At 39.8% G+C, this 26,702-nt stretch overlaps 1 protein-coding gene, 1 long non-coding RNA gene and 1 other non-coding gene across 4 annotated transcripts in view; 2 read left to right on the top strand and 1 right to left on the bottom strand.

The window, feature by feature from the left end:
* LOC114895720 overlaps window positions 1-25,075 on the top strand; it is a 29,924-nt gene extending 4,849 nt beyond the window's left edge. Inside the window, exons 2-3 of the long non-coding RNA XR_003793625.1 lie at window positions 23,858-23,965; window positions 25,029-25,075. This is a non-coding gene — a long non-coding RNA (uncharacterized LOC114895720). The remainder of the gene's footprint in view (window positions 1-23,857; window positions 23,966-25,028) is intronic.
* On the top strand, window positions 13,057-13,129 carry TRNAE-CUC. Its single transcript has one exon. It is a non-coding gene; the product is annotated as a tRNA-Glu (tRNA).
* Window positions 21,420-22,424, bottom strand: LOC114895696 (S-adenosylmethionine decarboxylase proenzyme-like). Of its 2 annotated transcripts, none has more exons than XM_029223284.1 (2): window positions 22,309-22,424; window positions 21,420-22,221 (listed from the first exon to the last, which is right to left on the bottom strand). In XM_029223284.1, exons 1-2 carry the CDS (start codon window positions 22,422-22,424, stop codon window positions 21,420-21,422), a joined length of 918 nt encoding a protein of 305 aa, XP_029079117.1. The 2 variants fall into 2 exon arrangements, with proteins under 2 accessions (XP_029079117.1, XP_029079119.1); XM_029223286.1 differs by having other exon boundaries at window positions 21,420-21,955; window positions 22,316-22,424.
* Window positions 25,076-26,702: the final 1,627 nt, after the last annotated feature.

Genomic DNA, 26,702 nt, shown 5'->3' with positions numbered 1-26,702 from the left:
ATGCCAGTTTTTTTATTAGCACTTGAATGGATTAAAGACAATTCTCAAAATGTTTTAAGCAGTAGAATTCCTGGGGCTTTGTTTTCCAGGATAGCTACTTGGAAAGGAATAATATTTATTTGAGCAAATTGAGGTCTGAAATGTTCATTTTTAAGATGTTTTCTTACTTCAGAATGACATCACTCACCAAAAGATGCACTTTTTGGGCGTTAGGTCAGTGACATTTTAAAGTGATCCAACCTATTCAGTTGATCCCTGAATTTGTGGTAATCCAGTGGCAGATAGCCTGCAGAGTAAGGTCTTATTTTATTGTGGTGAGGACCTTAATGTTCTTGTATTTTGAGGGAGACTCAAAGTTGAGACTATACGGATTCAGAGTGAAAAGTTATTTTGTCCTGTGCAATATAAACAGATGAACGAATGTCACAACCTTGAAATCAAAGATGATGAGAATTTATTTTAAATTTTAAAATAGATTTTTAATGAAATGGCATGTGAACAGCAGGGTCCATATCTTGCCAAGTATAGGATCTGAACTTACTGATTTTATCTCAATCAATCCTGCAATCATAACATTACCCAAAGTACTTTTTATCTAATTAATAAAACATGTGCAAGTGAACTTCTGCATTCTGTGATTTCTACAGTGTGGTTTTTTTTTTTGTTTTTTGTTTTGTCAGCCATATGAAAGACAGTGGCAATGAAATTGTCATCAAGGAAACAATCAAAAAGAAAACACAGGCCTCTGTTTCCGTCTTCCGGGGTCTCACTCTCAGAATGAGTTCCACCAGTTTTTAAAGGCATAAAAACAATGATAGGATAGTTTGAATTGAAACCAGGAGCTTGGTGGAAAAAACTTTAGCACTAGGACCTCTGGGGAAGAGAAAACGAGATGTTCTTTAAGGGGAGCGACGGCCCCTTCTAATATTAACGTGGGGACAGCTCGTTTGGTCGCCTCGTGTTCACCAAACCCTCGTATCACAAGTTTGTACAGAAATCATGGCTTTGTCCAGGGGTAGCCCTGCGGGACAGTCTTGGTGGCCATTTGACAAGATGTGGACATTAGTTGCTGAGATGAAATGTGAAATTGAAGAGCCCTCCACTGAAGCAGCCAAACACCCAGATCAAAGTTAAAAATTCCTTTGCACTTTCCATTAAGGAAGAAGAAAGGAGCCTCAGCGCCTGGGTTCAGCCTGGGCAGGCATGGATATCACCACACTTTTCTCCCTTTATGTCACTAAACGATGATATTTCCATCATTGCTCCAGAGGGATCCACCTATAACTACGACAGGCCTTTAACACAGGAAGCAAATTATGTTCTTTTATTTTATCTTTGAGTCAGTTTTTTGGAGGAAATCACCTGTTTTTTATCAGCCAACCTGAAACTCCCCATAACACTGTGGAATGCACACATTTTCCTGGAGTTGAATAGAAGCATTAACAAGCTCAAACAGAATGGGTTTGTGATTCCTGGAGGTTTGGCTCCAACCACCACCTGTTTATAATTAGCCTCTGGAAACAGATTAGCTTTCTGTATCACTGTCCACATTAAGAGTCTGTATATCTCAGTTTCCGAAAAGATAGATCTTCTCACAATGGCGGATCTGCTGACGGGCATCAATTTCATCTCACCCATGATTCCGAACAGAAACAGATACCAAATCGTCGTACTGAGGCCCTTAAATCAGTTTGGTCTTTTACCAAAATTCACTGGTTAGAATCTCACATTCTGAAGCAACACAGAGGTGAATGCAAAAATAAAACTTAAGCGTCGTGGAATACCCTGACCGCCACTTCGTCTTATTTGATAGAGAAATACATTCGTTGGCAAGGAAGCCGATGTGTAAAGAAGAGAGTTGGGAAGCACCTGTATTCATTACTGACCTTCAAAATTCTTTGCTGGACAGTCACATTCTATATTTCAAATAAATAATTGCAAGTAGGTGCTATGACTCAGAGTTACAGTCGTAGCTCTGCAACTTTCAGTGTGACCTGATCCTTTGTTTCTGTAGGCATAAAATAGGAAAGAACATTCCCCACTTGAAGCCTTATTTTGAGGTTAAATGGGATAGTATGTGGAAAGTATTTAGAATTGTGCCTAGCATGAGTTCTCAGTAAATGATAGCAATTATGACCCTTGTGATTTATAGAAGTTGTTGAATAAATAACATACTCCATAGCAAAGTATTACTGTTTAAGTTAGTAGCACAGAAGGATATTTTTGCAATGGGATACACCTAATTTATTGAAATTGCTGTAGCTGATCTTTCCTAAAGATTAATAAATTTCATTTTATTATTTCATCTAGAAACCACACAGGCACCTCGCTTTTTCGTGTAAAATAATGGGGGAAATGAGATTTTCTCCAAGGGAAATTAGCCAGGAAAGATCCTATATCAATGGTGCTGCTCACGAGGGAAGACTCTTTTTGTTCCTTTGAGGATCCTTGATTTTGACAAGACTGTCTCATGCATAGACAACAGTTAATTAAGCATTTTGTATAATTGCTTGTATAGGAAAAGGGACTCAGCTAGAATTCTGCCATGAAGCTCTTTCTTCATAATTATTTGCTTCTTGCCTTTCAGGAATTACAGAATCAGTACAAGCAAGTGCTTTATAAACAAAATTAAAAAAAAAAAAAAAAAGAAAGTACAGTTTGGAAAATCAGAAGAGGTGAACTTCAGGGCTGATTCACATCTTTAAGAAATGGTCCAATCAGTCAATCTCATCGTATTACCCAATTTTCTACATTCTCCAGTTTATGTATATTCTTCTTTCCCAAGCTGTAGACCATATAATTTTCAGACTGTTCCATAGTCTATCCATTTTAAAGCTATGCAATGGTTCTTTTAAGGAAACATTTTTAAGAAGATAAACATTTCATTAGATATTTTGTTCCATGTCATATTTCTGCACCTCATAGTAAACTAGCTGGAATTGAAATTTTCCTCTATTTGCAGTGTGATACATCTCATGCACAGCCCATCCCATACAGAACCACTTAGCTTTGCTTCACTGTTCTTCTGTCTGAACCAAGACTGTTCGTGAGAAACCCCATAATACAACTGAGGACCCTTGGGGGCACCGTATACATTTATGTAAAGTTATCATTTTGTGCATCCTTTGGGTGTCAGAACATCTCAACTTTGCTAACCATAAAAAATCTGCCTTAAGCACATTACTAACTTTAAAACTCTAATGATATGGATGTCATATTTCAATTTTTAAGAAACCTTTCCCTGCTCCACCCCTGAAAATGACCCTATAAAACTTATCCAGTGGAATCATCCTATGATTAAAAACAACATTTATTTAAAAGAAAAAGAATCAAAAAAAAAAAGAAAAAGAAAAAGAATCGTGAATATGCTTTAGTTGAAAACAAGCAAACCCAAGAACAACAACAAAAAGTATCTGGTCAAAAAATAGTATCAAAAAGTATCTGGTCAAAAGATATTAATTAAACAAGAAACAAACATTACTCTTCAAGATGTGGTAAGAGCCACTATAAATAAATTGCTACGGGAAGCAAGAATTTGTGTACTTTCTTTAAAGTTATCAAAAGAGAAAGCATTTTCTAGAGTCCTACTGAGCACAAGCCTGATCCATTAAAGTGGGCACTGGGAGGTGGGGAGCAAAGCCACAGGACTATTCAACATGGGGGTTTAAATGATTTCAACATTATTCTTAATAATAACATTAATGATAGTAGTGATAAGAAGCAATTATGAATGATGGGAGGGAACTTCAATTGTGTAAAGACCATCTGGCTATGAGAGACATGAAATTCTAAAATCCTCAATCTGTCCCTCTAAGGTTGCTCTGTAGATAATGGATATCTTAATTTTTTAAAAAGGAAAAAAAAAAAAACAACCCATATCCATTGTACCAAATGTACAGCAGCTCCTGCTGAGAAAACAAAGCCTGCGTGTCTCTTTTTTTCCCCCAATTGTTGCCCCTAACAAAACAAAGGCTCTGTGAAAGGGCTTAGAAGATAATGATAGTAACTCATCAGTCTTTTCTGTTATTTTCTTGTTTCTGAAGATTTTTGATCAGTAAAGCATTCTGATCATCTTGTAACTCCTCATTTCCCAAAGTCTTGGTGGGGGGGCAAGAATTTCCCAGGTGTTCCTCCTACAGTAAAAATCCTACTGAGAGAAATTTTGGGGGTGGAGTGGGAGGGGCGAAATCTTTGGTCTGCAACAAATACCTGATTTAAAACTTATCTTTATGTGGGAATGAGAAATAATGAGAAAGAAGAGGCATCTAACTCAAAACCTGGAACATGGTCGATATTAGTATATCTGTCATTTTCTTTTTATTTCTTACACCTAGGGTTTACTATTTTTAATTTTTTTGATGCTCTGTCATGTCAAAATACCATAGGGATCAAAGGACAAATATATCTGATTTCACTTACATGGGGTACCTAGAGTGGTTAAATCCATATAGACAGAAAGTAGATCAGTAGTTACTGGGAGCTGGTGAACAGGACGGAATGTGGTTACTGTTTAATGGGTACAGAGTTTCAGTCTGGGAAAATGAAAAAGGTCTGGAGATGGATAGTGGTGAGAGCTACACAATAACGTGAATGCACTTAATGCTACTGAACTGTATACTTAAAAATGATTAAAATGGTAACTTATCTATATTTACCACCACTACCTCAACAAAAAAGAAAAACTATACAAATATCTCTTTACCAACTCAAGTGTGAGCTCAGACCACCTGACCATTCTGTACCCAGCTCAGCGAAAATGCCCACGTTCACTGAAGATTCCTTCACTGTGCTATGAAAACTCGGATATTCTGAGTCAGGTCAAATCCCTGGAAATTGCTGAATTTTCCCAGGTTTTTTTTCCCTTTGGTAAATCCTACTTAAAGAAATTTTCGGGGGAGGTGGGAAAGCCTCAATCTTTGGCCTGCAAGAAATACATAATTTAAAATTTATCTTTATGTAATAAAGAGAAATATCAAAGAGAAAGCATCTGTGTCTGAATCCTTGGAATTACGTAGGCAAAACAGCCTGCTGTTTGACAGTATTTTAGATGTGCCCTATATGTTTGTCATTCTGTAGACATGGCCTTGTACCTTGCACCTTGAAAATGCAAAATCTAAAACAGTTTGCAGATTAATGAAATAATTAAGTAAACGGAATCCTTTGCCTTGCATTATGGATGGAACGGAAGTTGAGGGAATCAGAACTGGATGCCTTGTTTTGTTTTTAGAATTCATGAAACTAAAAATCCGTGTTTTTATTTTTTAATTTCTCTTGGGGTTGGGTTAATCACATATGCCACAGCCTTAGTTTTCTTGCTTCTTTCCTTGTGGCCTCCGAAGATGCTTGGATCTGTCCATTCAGCTTAAACACCCACTTCCTTTAGCCTCGTAGTAATTTGTTATAGTTTTATTGGTGCCCTTCTATTTCCCAGAAATGAATTTTTTGTGTCTGGAAGCAATTGCAAAAGAAACCTTTAGATTTTAAAGAGTAAGAACACAGCTTTTTCCTGTTTTCTTCATTTCCTTCTTTATATAGCGGTGTCACTCATAAGTTTTTAAACTATTCAACCTAAAAACTTGTCTTCATCTTCATCTTTTACTCTTTCCTGTGTTTTCTCTGTAAGGAATGTTGGTGCTGATGGAAGAGGGGCCTATCACAATCACATTTAGAGAAGTGCCTTTTTGAGACATTCGACTCTTCCTCCCAGAATTGTATCATGAGTCTCCCAGAAGCAAAAGGGAGAAACTTGAACAGAATAGAATTTTCTTCCTCATGCTTGGGCCAGAAAGAATTAAGCCTTATGGAAGAGATGTAAGAAAAAATTTTAAATTGATAATGAATAAATTAAGGGACGGACCCAACTCAAGCAGCCCACATCTCTGCAGGTTTATGGGAGCAGGACTGGGGTTGGGTGATGGAGCATGAATAAACCTACTTCTCAGATTTGAGTCTATATTTCAATCTACAATAAATTTAGCCTTAACTAACCCTGCCATTATTCCACCCTAAGCCTGTTGGTTTCCCTTTAAGACTTTCCTTTCTTTCTAACTTTCCTCATTCAGACTGAGACAATAAGAAGTTATGTTTGTACAATTAACCAAACACTGTCACCTCCATTACTTCCTTTGGTCCTCTCAACTGGGAGTGTTTACCCAGTTGTACTGAAGATGAAGAAAGAGACAGTCACGTAGCAAGAGGAAGAGCCTTCTTCTGACTCCAAGACCAGTGCTCTCTCCACCAAATGAGAACTCACATTTGTCTTACTCATAACCAGGCATTTTGCTCTCAATCTGGTCTATTCTGTACTCATCTCTGGCTTCTTAGACCCAAAACAGGCTCTTGTAGGAAACAAATATAAACTGAAATAGCAAATGAGCTTCTCAAATAATTCGTTCTATGCCACAATATTCAGCAAGTAAAACAAGAGAAAAAAGTCAACCAATTTCTTTATCCATAGGCTAAGCTCCTAGTTTGAATGATGAAACAGGAAAGTGACTTCTTCCTCCTCTTCCTCCTCTTCCTCCTCCTTTCTCTGTCTCTTTTCTATGAAGACGTTGACTCTTGTACTTCCTCTGCTGTCATCCCCCTTGTAAGGTCTCCTGAGATTCTGTGATGATCTCTCTATGGACAGATGCTGCTTCCTGGGAGGACTTTACCTGCTCTGATACATTGGTGGGCTGGTAGTCAAATATTTTCTCTCATTCTGAGGATTTTCTTTTCGTCTTGTTTATGGTTTTCTTTGCTGTGCAAAAGCTTTTAAGTTTCATTAGGTCCCATTTCTTTATTTTTGTTTTTATTTCCATTTCTCTCGGAGGTGGGTCAAAAAGGATCTTGCTGTTATTTATGTCATAGAGTGTTCTACCTCTTTTTTCCTCTAAGAGTTTTACAGTGTCTAGCCTTACATTTAGGTCATTAATCCATTCTGAGTTTATTTTTGTGTATGGTGTTAGGAAGTGTTCCAATTTCATTCTTTTACATGTAGCTGTCCAGTTTCCCCAGCACCACTTATTGAACAGACTGTCTTTTCTCCACTGTATATTCTTGCCTCCTTTATCAAAGATAAGGTGACCATATGTGCGTGGGTTTATCTCTGGGCTTTCTATCTTGTTCCGTTGATCTATATTTCTGTTTTTGTGACAGTACCATGCTGTCTTGATTACTGTAGTTTTGTAGTATAGTCTGAAGTCAGGGAGCCTAATTCCTCCAGTTCCATTTTTCTTTCTCAAGATTGCTTTGGCTATTCAGGGTCTTTTGTGTTTCCATACAAATTGTGAAAATTTTTGCCCTAGTTCTGTGAAAAATGCCATTGGTAGTTTGATAGGGATTGCATTGAATCTGTAGATTGCTTTGGGTAGTAGAGTCATTTTCACAATATTGATTCTTCCAATACAAGAACATGGTATATTTCTCCATCTGTTGGTATCACCTTTAATTTCTTTCATCAGTGTCTTATAGTTTTCTGCATACAGGTCTTTTGTCTCCTTAGGTAGGTTTATTCCTAGGTATTTTATTCTTTTTGTTGCAATGGTAAATGGGAGTGTTTCCTTAATTTCTCTTTCAGATTTTGCATCATTAGTGTATAGGAATGCAAAAGATTTCTGTGCGTTAATTTTGTATCCTGCTACTTTACTAAATTCATTGATTAGCTCTAGTAGTTTTCTGGTAGCACCTTTTGCATTCTCTATGTATAGTATCATGTCATCTGCAAACAGTGACAGTTTTACTTCTTCTTTTCCAATTTGGATTCCTTTTATTTCTTTTTCTTCTCTGATTGCTGTGGCTAAAACTTCCAAAACTATGTTGAATAATAGTGGTGAGAGTGGACAATCTTGTCTTCTTCCTGATCTTAGTGGAAATGGTTTCATTCTCATTTCATTGAGAATGATGTTTGCTGTGGGTTTGTCATATATGGGCTTTATTATGTTGAGGTAAGTTCCCTCTATGCCTACTTTCTGGAGAGTTTTTATCATAAATGGGTGTTGAATTTTGTCGAAAGCTTTTTCTGCATCTATTGAGATGATCATATGGTTTTTATCCTTCAATTTGTTAATATGATGTATCACATTGATTGATTTGCGTATATTGAAGAATCCTTGCATTCCTGGGATAAACCCCATTTGATCATGGTGTATGATCCTTTTAATGTGCTGCTGGATTCTGTTTGCTAGTATTTTGTTGAGGATTTTTGCGTCTGTATTCATCAGTGATATTGACCTGTAGTTTTCTTTTTTTGTAACATCTTTGTCTGGTTTTGTTATCAGTGTGATGGTGGCCTTGTAGAATGAGTTTGGGAGTGTTCCTCCCTCTGCTATATTTTGGAAGAGTTTGAGAAGGATAGGTGTTAGCTCTTCTCTAAATATTTGATAGAATTGGCCTGTGAAGCCATCTGGTCCTGGGCTTTTGTTTGTTGGAAGCTTTTTAATCACAGTTTCAATTTCAGTACTTGTGATTTGTCTGTTTATATTTTCTATTTCTTCCTGGTTCAGTCTCAGAAGGTTGTACTTTTCTAAGAATTTGTCCATTTTTTCCAGGTTGTCCATTTCATTGGCATATAGTTGCTTGTAGTAGCCTCTTAGGATGCTTTGTATTTCTGCAGTGTCAGTTGTTACTTCTCCTTTTTCATTTCTAATTCTATTGATTTGAGTCTTCTCCCTTTTTTTCTTGATGAGTCTGGCTAATGGTTTATCAATTTTGTTTATCTTCTCAAAGAACCAGCTTTTAGTTTTATTGATCTTTGATATTGTTTCCTTCGTCTCTTTTTCATTTATTTCTGATCTTATCTTTATTCCTTCTGCTAACTTTGGGTTTTTTTTTTTTTCTTTCTCTAATTGCTTTAGGTGTAAGGTTAGGTTGTTTATTTGAGATGTTTCTTGTTTCTTGAGGCAGGATTTTATTTCTATAATCTTCCCTCTTAGAACTGCTTTTGCTGCATCCCATAGCTTTTGGGCTGTCATGTTGTCATTGTCATTTGTTTCTAGGTATTTTTTGATTTCCTCTTTGATTTCTTCAGTGATCTCTTGGTTATTTAGTAGCGTATTGTTTAGCCGCCATGTGTTTGTAATTTTTATAGCTTTTTTTCCTGTAACTGATATCTAGTCTCATAGTGTTGTGGTCGGAAAAGATACTTGATACGATTTCAATTTTCTTAAATTTACCAAGGCTTGATTTGTGACCCAAGATATGATCTATTCTGGAGAATGTTCCAAGAGCACTTGAGAAGAAAGTGTATTCTGTTGTTTTTGGATGGAATGTCCTATAAATATCAATTAAGTCCATGTTGTTTAATGTGTCATTTAAAGCTTGTATTTCCTTATTTGTTTTCATTTTGGATGATCTGTCCATTGGTGAAAGTGGGGTGTTAAAGTCCCCTACTATGGTTGTGTTACTGTCGATTTCCCCTTTTATGGCTGTTAGCATTTACCTTATGTATTGAGGTGCTCCTATGTTGGGTGCATAAATATATATATATTTTTTTGTGGTACGTGGGCCTCTCACTGTTGTGGCCTCTCCCGTTGTGGAGCACAGGCTCCGGACGTGCAGGCTTAGTGGCCATGGCTCATGGGCCTAGCTGCTCCGTGGCATGTGGGATCTTCCCAGACCGGGGCACGAACCCATTTCCCCTGCATCGGCAGGCAGACTCTCAACCACTGCGCCACCAGGGAAGCCCCCAGCTTTCTTTTGATTTCCACTTGCATGGAATATCTTTTTCCATCCTCTCACCTTCAGTCTGTATGTTTCCCTAGGTCTGAAGTGGGTCTCTTGTAGACAGCATATATATGGGTCTTGTCTTTGTTTCCATTCAACCAGTCTATGTCTTTTGGTTGGAGCATTTAATCCATTTACTTTTAAGGTAATTATTGATATTTATGTTTCTATTACCATTTTCTTAATTGTTATGGGTTTGTTTTTGTAGGTCTTTCCCTTCTCTTGTGTTTCCTGCCTAGAGAAGTTCCTTTAGCATTTGTTGTAAAGCTGGTTTGGTGGTGCTGAATTCTCTTAGCTCTTGCTTGTCTGTAAAGGTTTTAATTTCTCTGTTGAATCTGAATGAGATCCTTGCTGGGTAGAGTAATCTTGGTTGTAGGTTTTTCCCTTTCATCACTTTAAATATATCCTGCCACTCCTTTCTGGCTTTCAGAGTTTCTGCTGAAAGATCATCTCTTAACCTTTTGGGGATTCCCTTGAATTTTATTTGTTGCTTTTCCCTTTCTGCTTTTAATATATTTTTTGTTTTTAATTTTTGATCATTTGATTAATATGTGTCTTTGTGTATTTCTCCTTGGATTTATCCTGTATGGGACTCTCTGTGCTTCCTGGACTTGATTGACTATTTCCTTTCGCATATTAAGGAAATTTTAAACTATAATCTCTTCAAATATTTTCTCAGTCCCTTTCTTTTTCTCTTCTTCTTCTGGGACCCCTATAATTCGAATGTTGGTGCATTTAATGTTGTCCCCGAGCTCTCTGAGACTGTCCTCAATTCTTTTCATTCTTTTTTCTTTATCCTGGTCTGTGGTAGTTATTGCCACTATTTTATCTTCCAGGTCACTTATCTGTTCTCCTGCCTCAGTTATTCTGGTATTGATTCCTTCTAGAGAGCTTTTATTTTCATTTATTGTGTTTTTCATTATTGTTTGTTTGCTCTTTAGTTCTTCTAGGTCCATGTTAAATGTTTCTTGTATTATCTTCATTCTATTTCCAAGATTCTGGATCATCTTTACTGTCATTACTCTGAATTCTTTTTCAGGTAGACTGCCTATTTCCTCTTCATTTGTTTGGTCTGGTGGGTTTTTACCTTGCTCCTTCATCTGCTGCATATTTTTCTGTCTTCTCATTTTGCTTAACTTACTGTGTTGGGGTCTCCTTTTCACAGGCTGCAGGCTTGTAGTTCCTGTTGTTTTTGGTGTCTGCCCCCAGTGGGTAATGTTAGTTTAGTGGGTTGTGTAGGCTTTCTGGTGGAGGGGACTGGTGCCTATGTTCTGGTGGATGAGGCCGGATCTCATCTTTCTGGTGGGCAGGACCGCATCTTGTGGTGTGTTTTGGGGTGTTTGTGAACTTAGTATGATTTTAGGCAGCCTCTCTGCTAATGGGTGGGGTTGTGGTACTGTTTTACTAGTTGTTTGGCATAGGATGTCCAGCACTGGAGCTTGCTGGTCGTTGATTGGAGGTCTTAGTGTTGAAACAGAGATCTCAGGGAGAGCTCTCGCTGGTTGATATTACGTGGGGCCAGGAGGTCTCTGGTGATCCAGTGTCTGAACTCAGCTCTCCCACCTCAGAGGCTCTGGCCTGACACCTGGCCAGAGCACCAAGACCCTGTCAGCCACACGGCTGAAATAATAGAAAATGGATTTATTCTTCCTCATGTTATCACTTCCTTTTATTAGGATTTTCTTGTCAACAACTCCCTTGATGTTGTTGCTTCAGGCATTTGTTCACTCTCACACACTGGCCCATTCCTGCATCCAGCCGCTGACGTCAAGTGTCACTCTTACCCGATTCAGCATTCCGTCTTCCGAATTTGTAAGTTTAATTGCCTCTCAGATCCAATCTATTATTTATCTATAGAGATAAACTAAAATCCAAAAGATAGAGTTTAAAGCCAAATCTAGACTTTCCTTAGGATTATGCACAAAGGAGTATAGTTAGTATATGAATCTCTAACATTGTGATGAATCAAGAATGATCCTTTCCAACATGGATAAAAATCTCCTGTACATTTCCAGGATCCCAGCCCTGAAAATGCTCACCCAGCAAGTTTGTCATGTGATGGTGAAAATCTGCGTCCAAAACTGTCATGTAAGGACATTAAAAAATTAGTTATAATTAACAGACAATATTATATTTGTTTCAGGTGTACAACATATTCAATATTTTTATGCATTATGAAATGATCACGGCAATAAGACTGATCACCATACTAAGTTGTTCCAATATTATTGACTATATTTCCTAATTATACCCCGTGACTTATTTTTTTATTTTTAAGACTTTTTGGACATGGACTATTTTTTAAAGTCTTTATTGACTTTGTTACAAAATTGCTTCTGTTTTATGTTTTGCTTTTCTGGCCGTGAGGCATGTGGGATCTTGGCTCCCCGACCAGAGATCAAACCCACATCCCCTGCATTGGAAGGCGAAGTCTTAACCACAGGACCATCAGGGAAGTCCCTACCCTGTGACTTATGTACTCTTCATCACACACAAGCATTGCTGATCTAACTCATCGCCTTAGAGGAGGAACATTTAGAGAACTCAGCTAAGTCCGTGCTCTTTGGCTTGCGGGATCTTAGTTCCCCAACCAGGGATTGAACCTAGGCTACAGCAGTGAAAGCACCAAGTCCTAACCACTGGACCCCCAGGGAATTGTCTAAATATCTTGTCTTGAACTATGTATTTGTAAGAGGTTAAGGAGAGGACTTTGAAGTTGCCCTCCACATGAATTCAGTTCTCTGGGGGAAAGAGTTTTCCACAACCACTTTTGAGTCCCAGTCTGCAGCCAGTAGTTGGCAGATTTGGCAGGTTACTGATTCTATTGAGAATCCAAGGAAACCAGGAATCCTCTCTCTTCCAATAAGAACTCACAAAATTTTCTGCATTTCCTCTGCAGGGGTTCTTGTCCCCTTGAAGCACATCTGTAGACTCCAGGTAAATTATATTGTTCTTGATCCTCTTCCCCCCAGAGAGGCCCTTGCTCATTATTAAAGAATCATATAATTTCATACTTAAAGGGGACTTCCGGGACCACGTAATTCAATCAAACTTTTTTTTTAAATAGTGAAAGAAACAGAAGCCCAGGGAAATTAGTGACTAATGTCACACTGGATTAAAACCAAGCTATCTAGTTTTAGTTGAAGGTTCTTTCGATAGTCCTCATTCCCATTTGTCTAGGAGACGTAACTAATGAGAACATGGTCAAGCTGACCCCATTTTAACTTGTGGAATTTATTATTTTTCCTTCCCACAGTGTTTATTGGGTAACACTTTGGAATCCATTGAGGCTGTGCATGTTTTTAAGAGTTTACTTGAGTAATAAAAAAAAAAAGAGTTTACTTGGAGAATTCCCAGGTGGTCCAGTGGTTAGGACTTGGTGCTCTCATGGCCAGGGCCCCAGGTTCGATCCCTGGCCGGGGAACTAAGATCCCGCAAGCCACCCGGCGCAGCAAAATAAATAAATAAATAAGTAAATAAATAAAAAGAGTTTACTTGAACAACGTCTAGTCCTAGTGTATCATTTCAAAACCAGAAGCCCCAGGCCCATAAATCCAAACTGCACTTGCTCTTTTTCCCAGACTGTTTTTATGTAAATCTCCAGGGTTTGATCAGGATGTTTGGTTGTGGAAGGTGCAGTGATGGGAACGCAGAACTAGATTACACCAAGCTGGACTTTGTGGGGTGGGTTGTGGCGGCCATGGGGTAAGTGCTGAAAGAAGATAAGGAGACAAATTAGTGAAACTCCAAGACCAAGCTACATGCCTCCTTCTTGGACATCTGAGAGAGGCATGTGTTGCAGCAAAAAGAACATCAGCTTAGTGGCCAAAGTTGGTTCTGTCATTGACTAGCTGTGTAGCCTTGGCCAAATGAACTTGTGTACAGCAGTTTGCTTATGTATAAAATGGGAGTCATTAATACCTACCTTGCAGTTGTGTTAGATGGATAAGAGATAACATATATAAAGTCCCTGGTAAGTAATACATGTGCAAAAAATGCTCATGTGTATGTACATATATATACATGTGTATGCCTGGAGTGTGTGTGTATATATGGGGTGGTGTGTGTGTGTGTGTGTGTGTGTGTGTGTGTTGGGTTTCAAAGGGAAAAAGCCAAGACTTTCTATTATAAAGTCTTGTTTTTTATTTTTTGTTTTAAAAACAGGTGACACTCTCTGAAACACAAATTTCCACAGTTTCTAGGGGTACGTGAGTTTGAGTGTGAGCATTGTCATGGTCTATTTGTTCTTGCTTCACTCAAACATCATGGAAACAAGCTGAAAGGGAAATCGTATGTCTTCAACGTATCCCTCACCTTTCAGAATATAGAAAGCAAACAAAAAATTCTCAAAAGTTTTTGTCAACTCATTAAGTGTTAATTAAAAATTTTATTTCCCCAGTACAAAATGGAGGGAAAGAAGTTCCAGCCAACGGTGTTTACTGTCTAGTTGGGAAAATAATGTTTTATACAGTAAACAACCAGAGAACAATACAAGATGGTATGCAAGCCGTTACCAACTAGCTCTCGTTTCAGAAGAAATGGTCCTAGGGGCTGGGTTTGGCTTGGAAAGGCATCTTGGGGGGCTCCCTAGGGTAGTATTTGAAAGTGGGCTTTGGAGGCAGCAGATAGGAATGAGTCCTGGAACCACTACCAGTAGTTTTTGTCTGGTCACTAAATTCTAATCCTTGATCACCTCATTTGCGAAAAGAAGAAAATATTTGTTTCTCAGGGTGTTTTAAAGATTAAACAAGATAACATATAGATCACTAAGCACAGACTCTGGCACATAGTGAGATCAACAAATTGGCTAAATAAGTGTGTTTCTTGTTCAAGGTGAATCTTAAAAAATCACAAGAGTTGTCAAGGATGTGGAGAAATTGGAGCCCTCGTGCATTGCTCGTGGGAATGTAAAATAGTGCAGCCGCTCTGGAAAACAGTCTGGCAGGTTTTCAAAATATTAAACATGGAGTTACCATATGACCTAGCTATTCCACTCCAAGAGAAGTGAAAACATATATACACACAAACTTGTACACAGACATTCAGAGTATCATTATTCTTAATAGCCCCAAAGTGGAGACAACCCAAATGTCCATCCGCTGATGAATGGATGAACATAATGTCTTCTAGCCACACAGTGAAATATTATTCAGTAATAGAAAAGAATGAAGTACTGATACACGCTAAAACATGGGTGAACCTTGAAATCTAAGTGAAAGAAGCCAGGCAAAAATATCACATACCATATGATTCCATTTATGTCAAACGTCCAGAATAGGTGAATCATCATAGAGATCAAAGCAGATTTATGGCTGCCAGGGGATGGTGTGTGGATGGTCCTGAGAAGAGAATAACTACGAATGGATTTTAGTTTCCTTCTGGGGGTGATAAAAATATTCTGGAATTAGATATTGGTGGTGGTTGCCCAACATTGCAAATATACTAAATGCCTGTACACGTTAAACTAGTGAACTATATGGTATGTGAACTATATCTCAATAAAGCTGTGGGGGGGAAAAAAGAGGTGAATCTTAAAAGACATGAGGTATTTGGACAAGTAGAGAGAAGCAAGATGGCAGAGCAGAGGAGACACAGACCATGTGATTGGAGCAGCTGAGCCGTAGGTTTGAGAGAATTTGGGCGGGGGGGGCGGGGACGCCAAGGTGGGTCGTTTAACATCACGTATAATAGTTCAGAGTCAGCCTGCGATGCAGTCTGAGGCCTCCTTGGGGTGATAGGAAGGACAGAGAAGATTGAATTTTCCAGATTTATCAGAACGTAGCATGGATTGGAGTGAGCAGGGGGAAAAGAAGCAGAGAACTATATTAGCTGCTGACAAAAGAGGAGACGCCTTCGTGGGTGTGTGTGTTCAAGCTGTGGTTGGGTCCCAGGTGAATGCTTTATTTAGTCTGTGAAGGACCCACGGTGGGCAGAGCCGGGCCTCTTCGTGGCTGCAGTGCGCGGTGCGGCCCCTGGTGGGAGCTGTGGACCGGAGCAGATCAGCCTAATGGGGGCTGCAGGGTGCACGCGGAAAAAGCCCCCGTCCTCCCTCACAGTCCGTCTTGCTTTCTGTGAAAATTGTCCCTGAGGTAGGAAGATCCTCATTTTCTGTACAGAACAAACACAAAGACGATATTTCATATCTTCTCTGCCATTTTCACCCTTCCCTGTTATTGGAAACTCTCGCCCCCAGTCTTACCTGTAGGATTCTGTCTTCAAATGTGGAATGCTGTTCCTCCCCTTACCAAACCCTCCCTGTCTGTCTTTTCTTTCTTTTTTTTTTTCCTCCTTCAGAATTTCACGATCTTTCATTTTATTCGTCAGTTCTTTTGATTAGCGATGATAATAGGGCAGAAGAGGGAGGATTCTTCTGTTTCATTAGTTTCCGATAAAGTGTGCGGTTTCTCAAGGCTGCTTTCATAAATCTACACACTTTTGTGTCTAGCAGTCTCCCATTTCCCTGTCTCTTGCAGACTCCGGTTTTGTGCCCAGAGGCACGGAGACCTTGAGCCCCTCTACACGGGCGCCTTAACTCGCCCCCAGCTGATTCTGAACGTTGAGTTTCTCTTTGCCTTTCAGCTTGCTATTAACCATTTTCTTCTTATTCCTGGATTTTGCCGTTTTCCCTCAAGTTCACTGTTACAGACCTTCTCTTGGGAGTCACCCTCGATTACCACATCAAACCTGGCTCTGGTGGGGATCCAGCTGCCCACTGTACCCGGCCTGTAAGACGATGAATCCTCTCCTCCTTGTATGACCCCCAAGCAAGTCATACTGAGAAGGAGTCGTTCATAAGGCATCAGTATATCACCTCCCCAGTGGCACCTAGAATGCTTCCTAGGGAAAACCCCCAGAGAATCTTTGTTGTTATTATTATTATTAGTTTTAACAACTCAAGTTATCGTTCAGTGACTTGGTGTGCGCCTATTTTGATAATATTTAAAGGAGTCTTCTTGATGATTGAACTTTGAAACCTAATGGCTTTTTTATTTTTGTAGCATTTTCCCCTATGAGACATATGCAACTTGGGCTGTTGAGATTGGGGAAGGGGTGAAGGGGTGAAGGGTGCTTGTTCCTGGGTAGCAAAAGTCATAGTAAGTTGCTACCTTGGGCTTCTAGAACAATCTTCTTCATTCTGTGGGGAACTCTCCCCTCCCATCCCTCCCTCTCTCCCTCCTTCCCTTCCTTCCTTCCTCCCTTCCTTCCTTCCTTCCTTCCATTTACCTTCTTAGAAGCATGACTGTTGCCCGTCATTTCCTTTTAACTGGAAATCAAAGTGTCTTTATCATTCTTAGGCTTTCTTTCCCCTTATCTTCCTCTCTGCCGGCCCCAACCACTGCATCAAGACTCTACTCATTCTTCAAGTCATCCAGGTAAGCTGAAAAGTCAACCTCTGCGTTTGACTCCAAGCTCTTACAAAGGGCGTTCTTTCCAGAAATGCCTGGCACTACTTCCCAGTCCCGCAGAACAGCTTAGCCCCAAACCAGCGAGAAGTTTTTTTTTCCCCCATCTTCCAGTCTATTCCAAGTGTATACAAAATATTCGGGACTTTCCTGGAGTTTTTAGGGCCTGAGAACATTCTGGAGATCTTGAACTTACCACTTGGGTCCAGTATATAATCTGTTGCAGTTGTGAACATGAACATGCTCCTAGACCCTCAGGTCAACCAGATGTCCCTGCTCCTGGGACCAGCAATGATCTCAGAACACCTGACTCTGAACAGTCTCCTCTAAACCATCTCCCATCCTGGATTTCTGAGAATATTGCTGTTCGTCTCATCTCATTGATTCGTTCTTCTACTGATTCATTCTTACAGTCAGTACCATACACTACAGTAGTCATACATTACCAAATATAAAATAGAGAGCTAGTGGGAAGCAGCTGCATAGCGCAGGGAGATCAGCTCGGTGCTTTGTGACCGCCTAGAGGGGTGGGATAGGGAGCGTGGGAGGGAGACGCAAGAGGGCGGGGATATGGGAACATATGTATACGTATAGCTGATTCACTTTGTTATACAGCAGAAACTAACACAACATTGTAAAGCAATTATACTCCAATAAAGACGTTAAAAAAAAAAGGTAATATGTTCATAGTTTCCAGAGATAGAATGTAGACATCTTGGGGAGTGTGGCATCCTTTAGCCTACTCCACATATGATAAAATTTGCATTTAAACAATTGGTGGAAGAGGAGAGAAGGGAGTTGGGGAGGCCAGCTAAAAGACTGATCAATATTTCAGATGAGAGATAATCAGGTCACGGACTAAGACAGTAGGGAGAGAGAGGTGGCATCCCACTGGAGATGTTGGAAGGTAGACTCACACTCAAAGCTTCATTCTGAGCATTTGCTTTTCTAATAGTGCCCATGGGACTGGCTCTTGAACCCACATTGAGTAGGATGCCCTGGGGAACATCAACATTCAAGGGGTGGTGTGAGAAGGAACCCCAAAGACAGAGCCCATGGATTCAGAGAAGTCAGAAGAGTCCCAAGTGAAGATGGTGTCCTGAAGCCCCCAGGTGAAGACGATTCTAAGGAACATGTGGTCGAGAGAGGAAAAGAAAGATGCTGAAAACCGCCCATGGATTGGGCTCTCCGTCATCGGTGTGCTTCATGAAAGCAGTTTTGGTGAGGTCGTGGGAGCATAGGGCCTCCACCATCTTTCTCCACGGTCTCTGCACACACTCTGGGCAGCTACATTTGTCTAGAAGTGTGGAGCCAGGTGCGTGGAGATGGGCAGAGGCAGGGAACACTCCCTTTTAACTTCAGCAGCAGCTGTGCTGTGTGATTGGCGCTCAGCCGTGGGCTCGCAGTTTGTGGGCCTGGTCTTTGCTCTGGGTGTGCTGCCATCTCCAACACGAGAGCTTATTTTGGGACACGCAGAGTATTTATTTGTAAAGATACAAAACAGCAAACAGCCTGAAATAACGGGTCTCATGAATATTCTGCAATTGCACCAGCGGTTCCAAGATGCCCAGCCTAGTTGACTGAGGGAAGGGGCTCCAGGGTAAAGACTGATGTCCACTTGCTTCCTTATTCATTTCACTCTTCCACGGGTTTCTACCGCATATAATTATTTTCTCTTGGTGTTATATTTTATGTTATCTTTCTTCCCCCGAGTGTTAGAAACATAGTTTTCTTTGTTTGAAGTGTCCATGGACCTAAAATTATGGGATTGTATAATTCAGTAGTAAATGCCATGCATCTTAGACTACATTAACTTTTGCTGATTTATCCTGATATGCTCTATTTTGATGTCTTTCTATCTCTCTCTCAATAGCCATCTACCCTTTTAATAGTGCAGTGTTGCACATTTGTTAAGGCTTAAATTGGCTAGCTTTTTCACCTCTGTATTCTGACTCCACCAATGGAGACCTCAACCAAGCAGCAAGCAGATGTCCACAGAATCATGGTGAGGATTTGTGCAGGAAAATACTAATAAGAAAAGAAAGAAAATAGCCCTGGAAGCCAGTAAGTTCTGTTTATTCACTGACAGAGAAGTGGCTATTTAAAAATGCATTTTCAGGGAGGAAAAAACATCAAGTAAAAATAAAAATTAATTTTAGAAATTTTAGTTTAGATTGAAAATTGCTGATTTGCTTATTACTTTTTTGTTCAAGAGAGACTTTATTTATTTATTTATTTATTTATTTATTTTTGTCACTAGACAATGAATTAAGCAAACCTTTAGTGAAGCTTAAATTGTGGTACAGTAATACATTTCCACTGATTTAAGTCCGACACCATGAAGAGAGAAATTATGGCACCAAAATTTTCCCTCCTCTATCATACACACTAGGATTAATTTAGATTACTATTCAATCTATAGCTTTCATTTTTCTAGGCTTTGTTCCATACAAATTTGTGCAGTTTTTCAACATTAAATAGAAATCTTAAATCTATTGGGTGGGAGAAATCAGACCTCAAGCCAATAAATGTTCATCAAGTCTACTGGGACACTGTTCAAGAACAAAATCCACTTTGATCATTGGTCCTCATAATAGCCCCAAAACGTTAGGTACTGTGCGCTAATTACACAAGCGGACTGATCCATTGATTGAAATCTTCTTCAATGAAGCTTTGAATCAACAACATGTTTAAAAGTCAAAAGTGTTCCAACCACTTGATTTCAAACCAAGTAGAATTTATGTTTAGAAACTCTAAAAAAAAAAGTGTTCCATTTATAAATACGGAAGGAACAAAAACATCACTGCATCAATCCAGAAAGAATCAAAAATTGTTTGAGGACAAGAAGAAATACAAAACTGAGTCAGCTTTGCTCTTTTCTCAGCTGCTTAAATGTCCATATTAGCAAATACAGCTAAAAGATGCCAACTCTTTTAAGCCTGTATTTCTAGTCATTTCCCATTGACCATTTTGGAATTTTGTGTGTTATGTTTTATGGACAGCATTCTGCTTCGCTGTGTAGTATGTCTGGATGACCTGAACAGTTCTCATTCATCACTTGATGCTACTCCATGGTGGAAGAAATACCAGTAAGAGGAGCCGTCAGAACACTATCACATGCATCACAAAGTCACAGACCTTTTTTAAGTCACAAGATGGCAAAGACATCGATTCTGCCTTGGACCAAAGTTCATGGCATATCATTAATAGAAATTAGTGGAAATGGCTACGAAAGTAAAAGTTAAGGTGAATCATCTGAGCTAACTTGACTTGTTGAATGCAATACAACCTTTATCTTAAATCTCCTTGCCAAAAAATGTAGCGATAATTCTTTTATACTACTACTTAGCAAGTTAATAAAGGCATGGTACTCATGAGAAGCTAATCTCATTTAATGGGGGCCATAGAATGGCATACAGTTTCCATACAGTTCTGCCAATATTCCCTAGTATCAATCTGTACCTTCTTTGCTAGTCAACACCAGCTTATTCAAAAAGAGCTCATGGTAATGAAAAATGCCAAACTCCCTTGACCTTAAAAGAAAATTAAGTCCAGTGTCCATCCCCCCATTCCCACTCTGGGGTGTAAGGTTAGTGTAAACCCACAGTGTAACAGTGTATTGCTTTGTGGAGGGGCTGTGGTTGGGAGGGAGACACCATGGTGAGGAACGAGTCAATTAAAGTAACACAAGTATAGGAAGCAGTGAGATAGTAATACACGAAATGGATAACGGCAGTCATTTTTGTAGAGGACTCGACTCGTGGAAGAAGAACTTTGATTGGTGCTGCAAAAACATCTGTATGAAGTAGAAATTGGTTTCAATAACATTAGTAGAGAATATGTTCTAGAAAGTGGAGGTAACTGGATGCAAAATCCTGGTAGCAATTGAAAAAACAGTCCCAGATGGCTAGGCTGAGGCCAACACCTAATGAGGACGAAAGCCTTGTCTGTGTGGAATTTTGGATGATACCTGGAGAAATATTACACTGTGCATAAAGCAAATTGAATTGTTTTCACAAGTGTTGTAAAGTTTCAAATAGTGAAAGGTTTTTTCTACATGACTTCAATTTCACAGCAAGAGTGGCATAAGATACCTAAACGCAGAAGAGAGCATTCATGCAAGATATCTAACTCCTTGATATAATAATGCATACAAATCAAAATGATTACACTATCATTACATCTAGGGCTTTCTGCACCTACAAGGTGGTGGTTATGGAAAGAATGGCCCTTGGTATCAATATCTAAAAAGCAGCCACCACCTTCTTCTGTGTGTGTTCTCTTTTTGCATTTTTTCTTCATTTTTCTCAATCAACTCTGCTGTTGTTGCTGCTTCTTAGCAAAACTGGTAAAAACAAAATTGTAATCATTGAACATAGCGCTCTGGCAATCAAGACGTTTAAAACCTCCAATCTTCTGGGGCGAAGAAAGCACTGTGCAACATTTAGAACTCTGATTTACAAACAGCGTGGTCACAAATTTTCCAGGCTTGAAGACTTCCATAAGTTTCCCGATCAGGTCATCATAGGAGGTCTGACTTAAGTTTGTTTCAAAGCTAACATAAGAAAATTCTGGTTCTGGAGTGACGTGAATAGTCCAATAAGTTCCATCCGATTTCATTCCATTCATTGAATACCCACAAGGATTGAACAGTGTGGCATCAATGACAGAACCTGGTATCAGGTCACGAATTCCACTCTCACGAGTGACATCCTTTGCAGTAACACCATCTTTCCTGTAGAACCGGTCCATAACCGCTGGGTCAATCTCACTCATCAGAATTTCCAGGGTTTGATCTGGCGGATTGATTACCCGACTTTCTGGGAAATCCAAAGTATACAAGTACCAACAATCAGAATTCATGCGTCCCATACAATATGCTGCTCCATTTGGGAGAATTGCATTAAGAAACTCTGTTTCTTCCTGGAAATTCTGGTGTGGGTACCCTTGGTGAAAAGGCTTCGTGAAATTCTTACCAGAGTAAAAGAAGCTTTGAACTGAGTCAAACCCCTTGTAATCCCTAGCAAGTTTCAACAGGGGAACCAGTGCTTTCAGCAAGAGAGTGGTACCACGTGTCTTCAAAATGAAACGTTTCCTGGAGACAAACATGCTACTCTCACTGAGTACATAAGCTTCCTGCTTGTCAGTTTTTGTCACACTTATGATTGAACATTGCACATCCTTCAAAAGTATTTCCCACTCGGATCTTGGGATGGTGCGAAGATCCCCAGATCCTTGGTTTGCGTTGGGTTGCTGCCTGGAGAACCAAACCTCCAGCAGCTTTTCGGTCCCTTCAGAAAAATGTGCATCTTCCATCACTGTGAGACTAGCGAACGACCAACAACTACAGAAAATCAACTAAATTAAATCTCTTCTCCCACCGCTGCCGATTGTTCCAGCTGTGTTACTAAAGTTCAGGTTCCTTTTTTGCTATAATCTTATATTAACTTATTTTTTAAAAGGGTTAATAAAATTTTCCCGGCTTTTTTTCTTTTCTTGTTTTGGTGAGCGAAAGTTGAACGTGAGTCTGTTGGAAATAGGGGCAGATACAGCTCAGTCTCTTGTAGTCCTCTGTTTCCCCATAAGAGAGAGTAGAGCGAGCGCTAGCTAATGTCACCAGCCATACTTTGGGAGCTAAAGAAAGACTTTTAGAATCAGAAAGATAACTATTGCTCAGCCATTCAACTTAAAGATATTTAAGTGTTTTAGTTGGCTTATAATCTGATTGTCAAAGTTTAAAACATTTTTTTTAGTTAAAAGAATTTTAAAGCAATTTCCTCTACCCACCTTGAAATTGATATATTCTTTCCTATTCTCCTTGAGTGGTATTTAAAACAATTGGATTTGAGGTGCATGGACCTAGAGTCTGTCATACAGAGTGAAGTAAGTCAGAAAGAGAAAAACAAATACTGTATGCTAACACATATATATGGAATCAAAAAAAGGTTCTGATGAACCTAGGGGCAGGACAGGAATAAAGACTCGGACTTAGAGAATGAACTTGAGGACACGGGGAGGGGGAAGGGTAAGCTGGGATGAAGGGACAAAGTGAGAGAGTGGCATTGTCATATGTACACTACCAAATGTAAAATAGATAACTAGTGGGAAGCAGCCACATAGCACAGGGAGATCAGCTCGGTGCTTTGTGACCACCTAGAGGGGTGGGATAGGGAGGGTGAGAGGGAGGCACAAGAGGGAGGGGATATGGGGATATATGTATACATATAGCTGGTTCACTTTGTTATACAGCAGAAACTAACACAAAATTGTAAAGCAATTATACTCCAATAAAGATGTTAAAAAAAAAAAAAGGGCTTCCCTGGTGACGCAGTGGTTAAGAATCCGCCTGCCAGTGCAGGGGACACAGGTTCGAGCCCTGGTCCGGGAAGATCCCACGTGCCACAGAGCAACTAAGCCTGTGTGCCACAACTACTGAGCCTGTACTCTAGAGCCCGCGAGCCACAACTACTGAGCCCACATGCCACAACTGCTGAAGCCCACATACCTAGAGCCCGTGCTCCGCAACAAGAGAAGCCACCACAGTGAGAAGCCCACTCACTGCAACGAAGAGTAGCCCTCGCTCGCCGCAACTAGAGAAAGCCCGCGCGCAGCAACAAAGACCCATTGCAGCCGAAAATAAATAAATAAATAAATTTATTAAAAACAAAAAACAATTGGATTTGATGTTACAATCATTCTATCATTAGAACACTGGATCAAATAGTCCTTTCATTTCATTTGCTTCACAGATGATCACCAAAAATACTCTTGTCATCAAGGCCTTATAGGTATCTGTGGGGTTTTGTCCACCTGGTACAGAGTTGGCAAGTTAAAGAAGCAAAGGAAACCACACAGTGGTGAGTAAATGAGTTTGTTTATGGTATTTGTATTGTGGTTGAAGCAGATAAATGGCTAGAGAATAATAGTTACTTCCCTTGACTGGGGATAGACCCTGTGGCACATAGACTTCTGTGAATTCTGCTGGGGCTAGCTACTGGGTCAGCCCCCATCTCTCTAAGGAGGTAGAGGTTATGATCGTTTTCAGAAGAGAGCTCTGAAGTTCAGGGCTGTTAAGTAAATTATTCTGGGTGACACAAATCTTGTATTTCATTGAATTTCAGACGTCATCGGTTGTGAGACCCGCTATGATTTTATGTGCCACTAAGAAAACAGAAAGTACTCCTACAACCGTAGCACAGTGATTATTTTATGCCTTAGAATTTTTATTGGAAAGGATCTTATACTTATTTTGGCATTGATTTCGCTCCTATGTATCTCTTGTGCCTATGTAGAAAGAAAACTAAAAATGAAGTAAATTGGCTAAGGAATTTACAAAACTTCATTTTCAGAGTGTGACTCTTATGAATTATTTTCCAACTTGAAGTCTGCAATATTCATGTTTCGCTGTGCAGGCTCATCCTCTGTGCCATCCAGAGCATGGGTGATGTAGCATTTCCTAAAAGGTTCCTCCACGACTATCTCTAGAATTCCCTTCTGGGCCGTTCCACGAGTTTTATGCCTGTCTGCAGGCAATGACTACTATGGCCAACGACTGCTGGTCGGCAGCGATTCTAAGATGTATTTTGATTTCAGAAATATTAAAATGTGGGTAAAGATGCGTCTTTAGGTTCATACTGAGGTCTGTCTCTCTCTTATCCTGGACACGAAGGAGGCTTTTGTCTTCTGGTTCCAGAAGTTGATGTTTTACTCCAAAGGGCAGGAGCAGGTGCTGGGTTGGATGTGCACTTCAACTTCTTCAGCTCCTTGCCTGTCTCTCACTAGATCGCTCAGATCTCCTATGTTCCCTTTCAAACCTCTGATGAAGGCATCTGGGTGAACCTTTGGGGGAAAAGGAAAATCCAAACCCAGTAAAGAACTTGCTCTGAACTTGTCCCTTTCAATCCTCCCTGGTGATTTCAGGGAAAGTTCTCTGGAGCACACAATTCCATAAACATCGACATTTCGAGGATATGAAGATTCTGCTGCTCCGTTCTGAGCAAAGAGGTTGGTTAAGAAAATTGTTATGTTTTCCAGGTGCAGAGGACAGTCGCTCTGAGGAAGGGACTGTTCTGAATCTTCTTGGGATGCTTTAACTGGTGTTCGTAACCTACTGCTTGTAGCTAAGTTGGGCTGAAAATACCATAATCTGTTGGGGGAGAAGAAACCTCATGTCTGTAGGTTTTAGGGGATAATCTACATCATCATAACGCAATCTTAGCACATAATTCAATCTGCCTGGAGAGGTGAACTCTTTGCCTAACACCCAGAAGGATAGATCACACTAAGGAAGGTCACCCAAGATGCTCATGTTCTGTGCATGAAAATGCATCTGTATATATTTTCCATTTTGCCATTTCCAGTTTTGACTACCAGAGTTTGTTTGATTGTTTTATGTTTGGGCAGCTAGGGACTGAGATATTTCTTTTCTGTTTGTTTCTCCAACTCTTTTTACAGTTTAACAAGTCAAATACAAATCTCAGGGGACTTCATAAGCCTCGTGATGGTGCTGTGAGTAGCATCCCATTATTGATTGCAAATACTGCATTGGAATGCCTCGGAAGAGTCCCAAACCAAAACTTTCAGATGCCTGAAGCTCTGAGCTTTCCAGTTAGGCTGAAAGTTTCCCTTGATAACCAGTAGTGCTGAAGCTTTTAATATTGTGTTGGTCTATCCGTTCTCAGCAACGTTTTCTAGTTATGAAGGCCAGCGGATCACTTGATGTCAGCGAGGTAGCTCATCCGACCCACTTGGATGCTTTCTGATCAAATATGCTACCTGAAAAAAAAAAATCTTCAGCGTCACATAAACTGATCGTAAGTGGGGGCAATTCTTCTTTCCCTTCTTCAATGCTATATCCTCCTGTGCAGCCTATTTTGCATCCGGAGATACATTTGAAAGTCGAAATCCCTTAGAGCTAAATATTCTAAACTGACAGAAGAATTTCTAGTGGCACACCAGCCTGGAGCCATGTTTTTATGAGGACATCACTTTCTATTTCTAAGCTTCAGTGTGCACTCTTGCTTCCTTATTGCTGGGAGCCATGCCACATCAACTTGCCTCCCTCTCAGCTTTTAATATTTTTTTAATGGAATCCAGTTTTCCACCTAAGTTATGGCTAGCCTTCTGACAAACCGTCAGACACCTAAGTAACCAGAATGGAGGTGTCCAGATGTGACATGGGGGGAAAAGGCAATGGTAAACTTTCATGCCTTTGAACAAAACCATCTTCTAAGAATTCATTTTTACCTGGCCTCTGGGTTTGCCACAAGGCTAAAAGGGGCTTAAGAACAACATTTAAACAATTAATACGTGATCTGAAGTCTTTTCTTGTAAGCCACAAGCTAAAGTAATCATTTCTCAATCTGGCTGCTGTGGTGAGTGTGTTGCCTGAACAGTGAACTAGCAGCACTGCTGCATTTTTTTCTCAAGCACAATATTGCTTGTGGAGCACTGAAGTTAGTTAGCTAATGGAATAAAAGCAAGCACGCTTTGCAGGTAGCTGGTCATTTAGAAGAACTTAAGAAAATAATTGTAAATTACAATGAATGATGAATCATTGCAGATGCAAATTCATCAAGGAAGGTGGCATTTCTG

Source organism: Monodon monoceros, unplaced genomic scaffold (assembly GCF_005190385.1).
Source record: "Monodon monoceros isolate NGI ecotype Baffin Bay Population unplaced genomic scaffold, NGI_Narwhal_1 Super_Scaffold_1, whole genome shotgun sequence".
Taxonomy (NCBI): Eukaryota; Metazoa; Chordata; class Mammalia; order Artiodactyla; family Monodontidae; genus Monodon; species Monodon monoceros.
The sequence above is the reverse complement of the archived record's forward strand: the minus strand, read 5'-3'. Positions and strand labels throughout refer to the sequence as shown.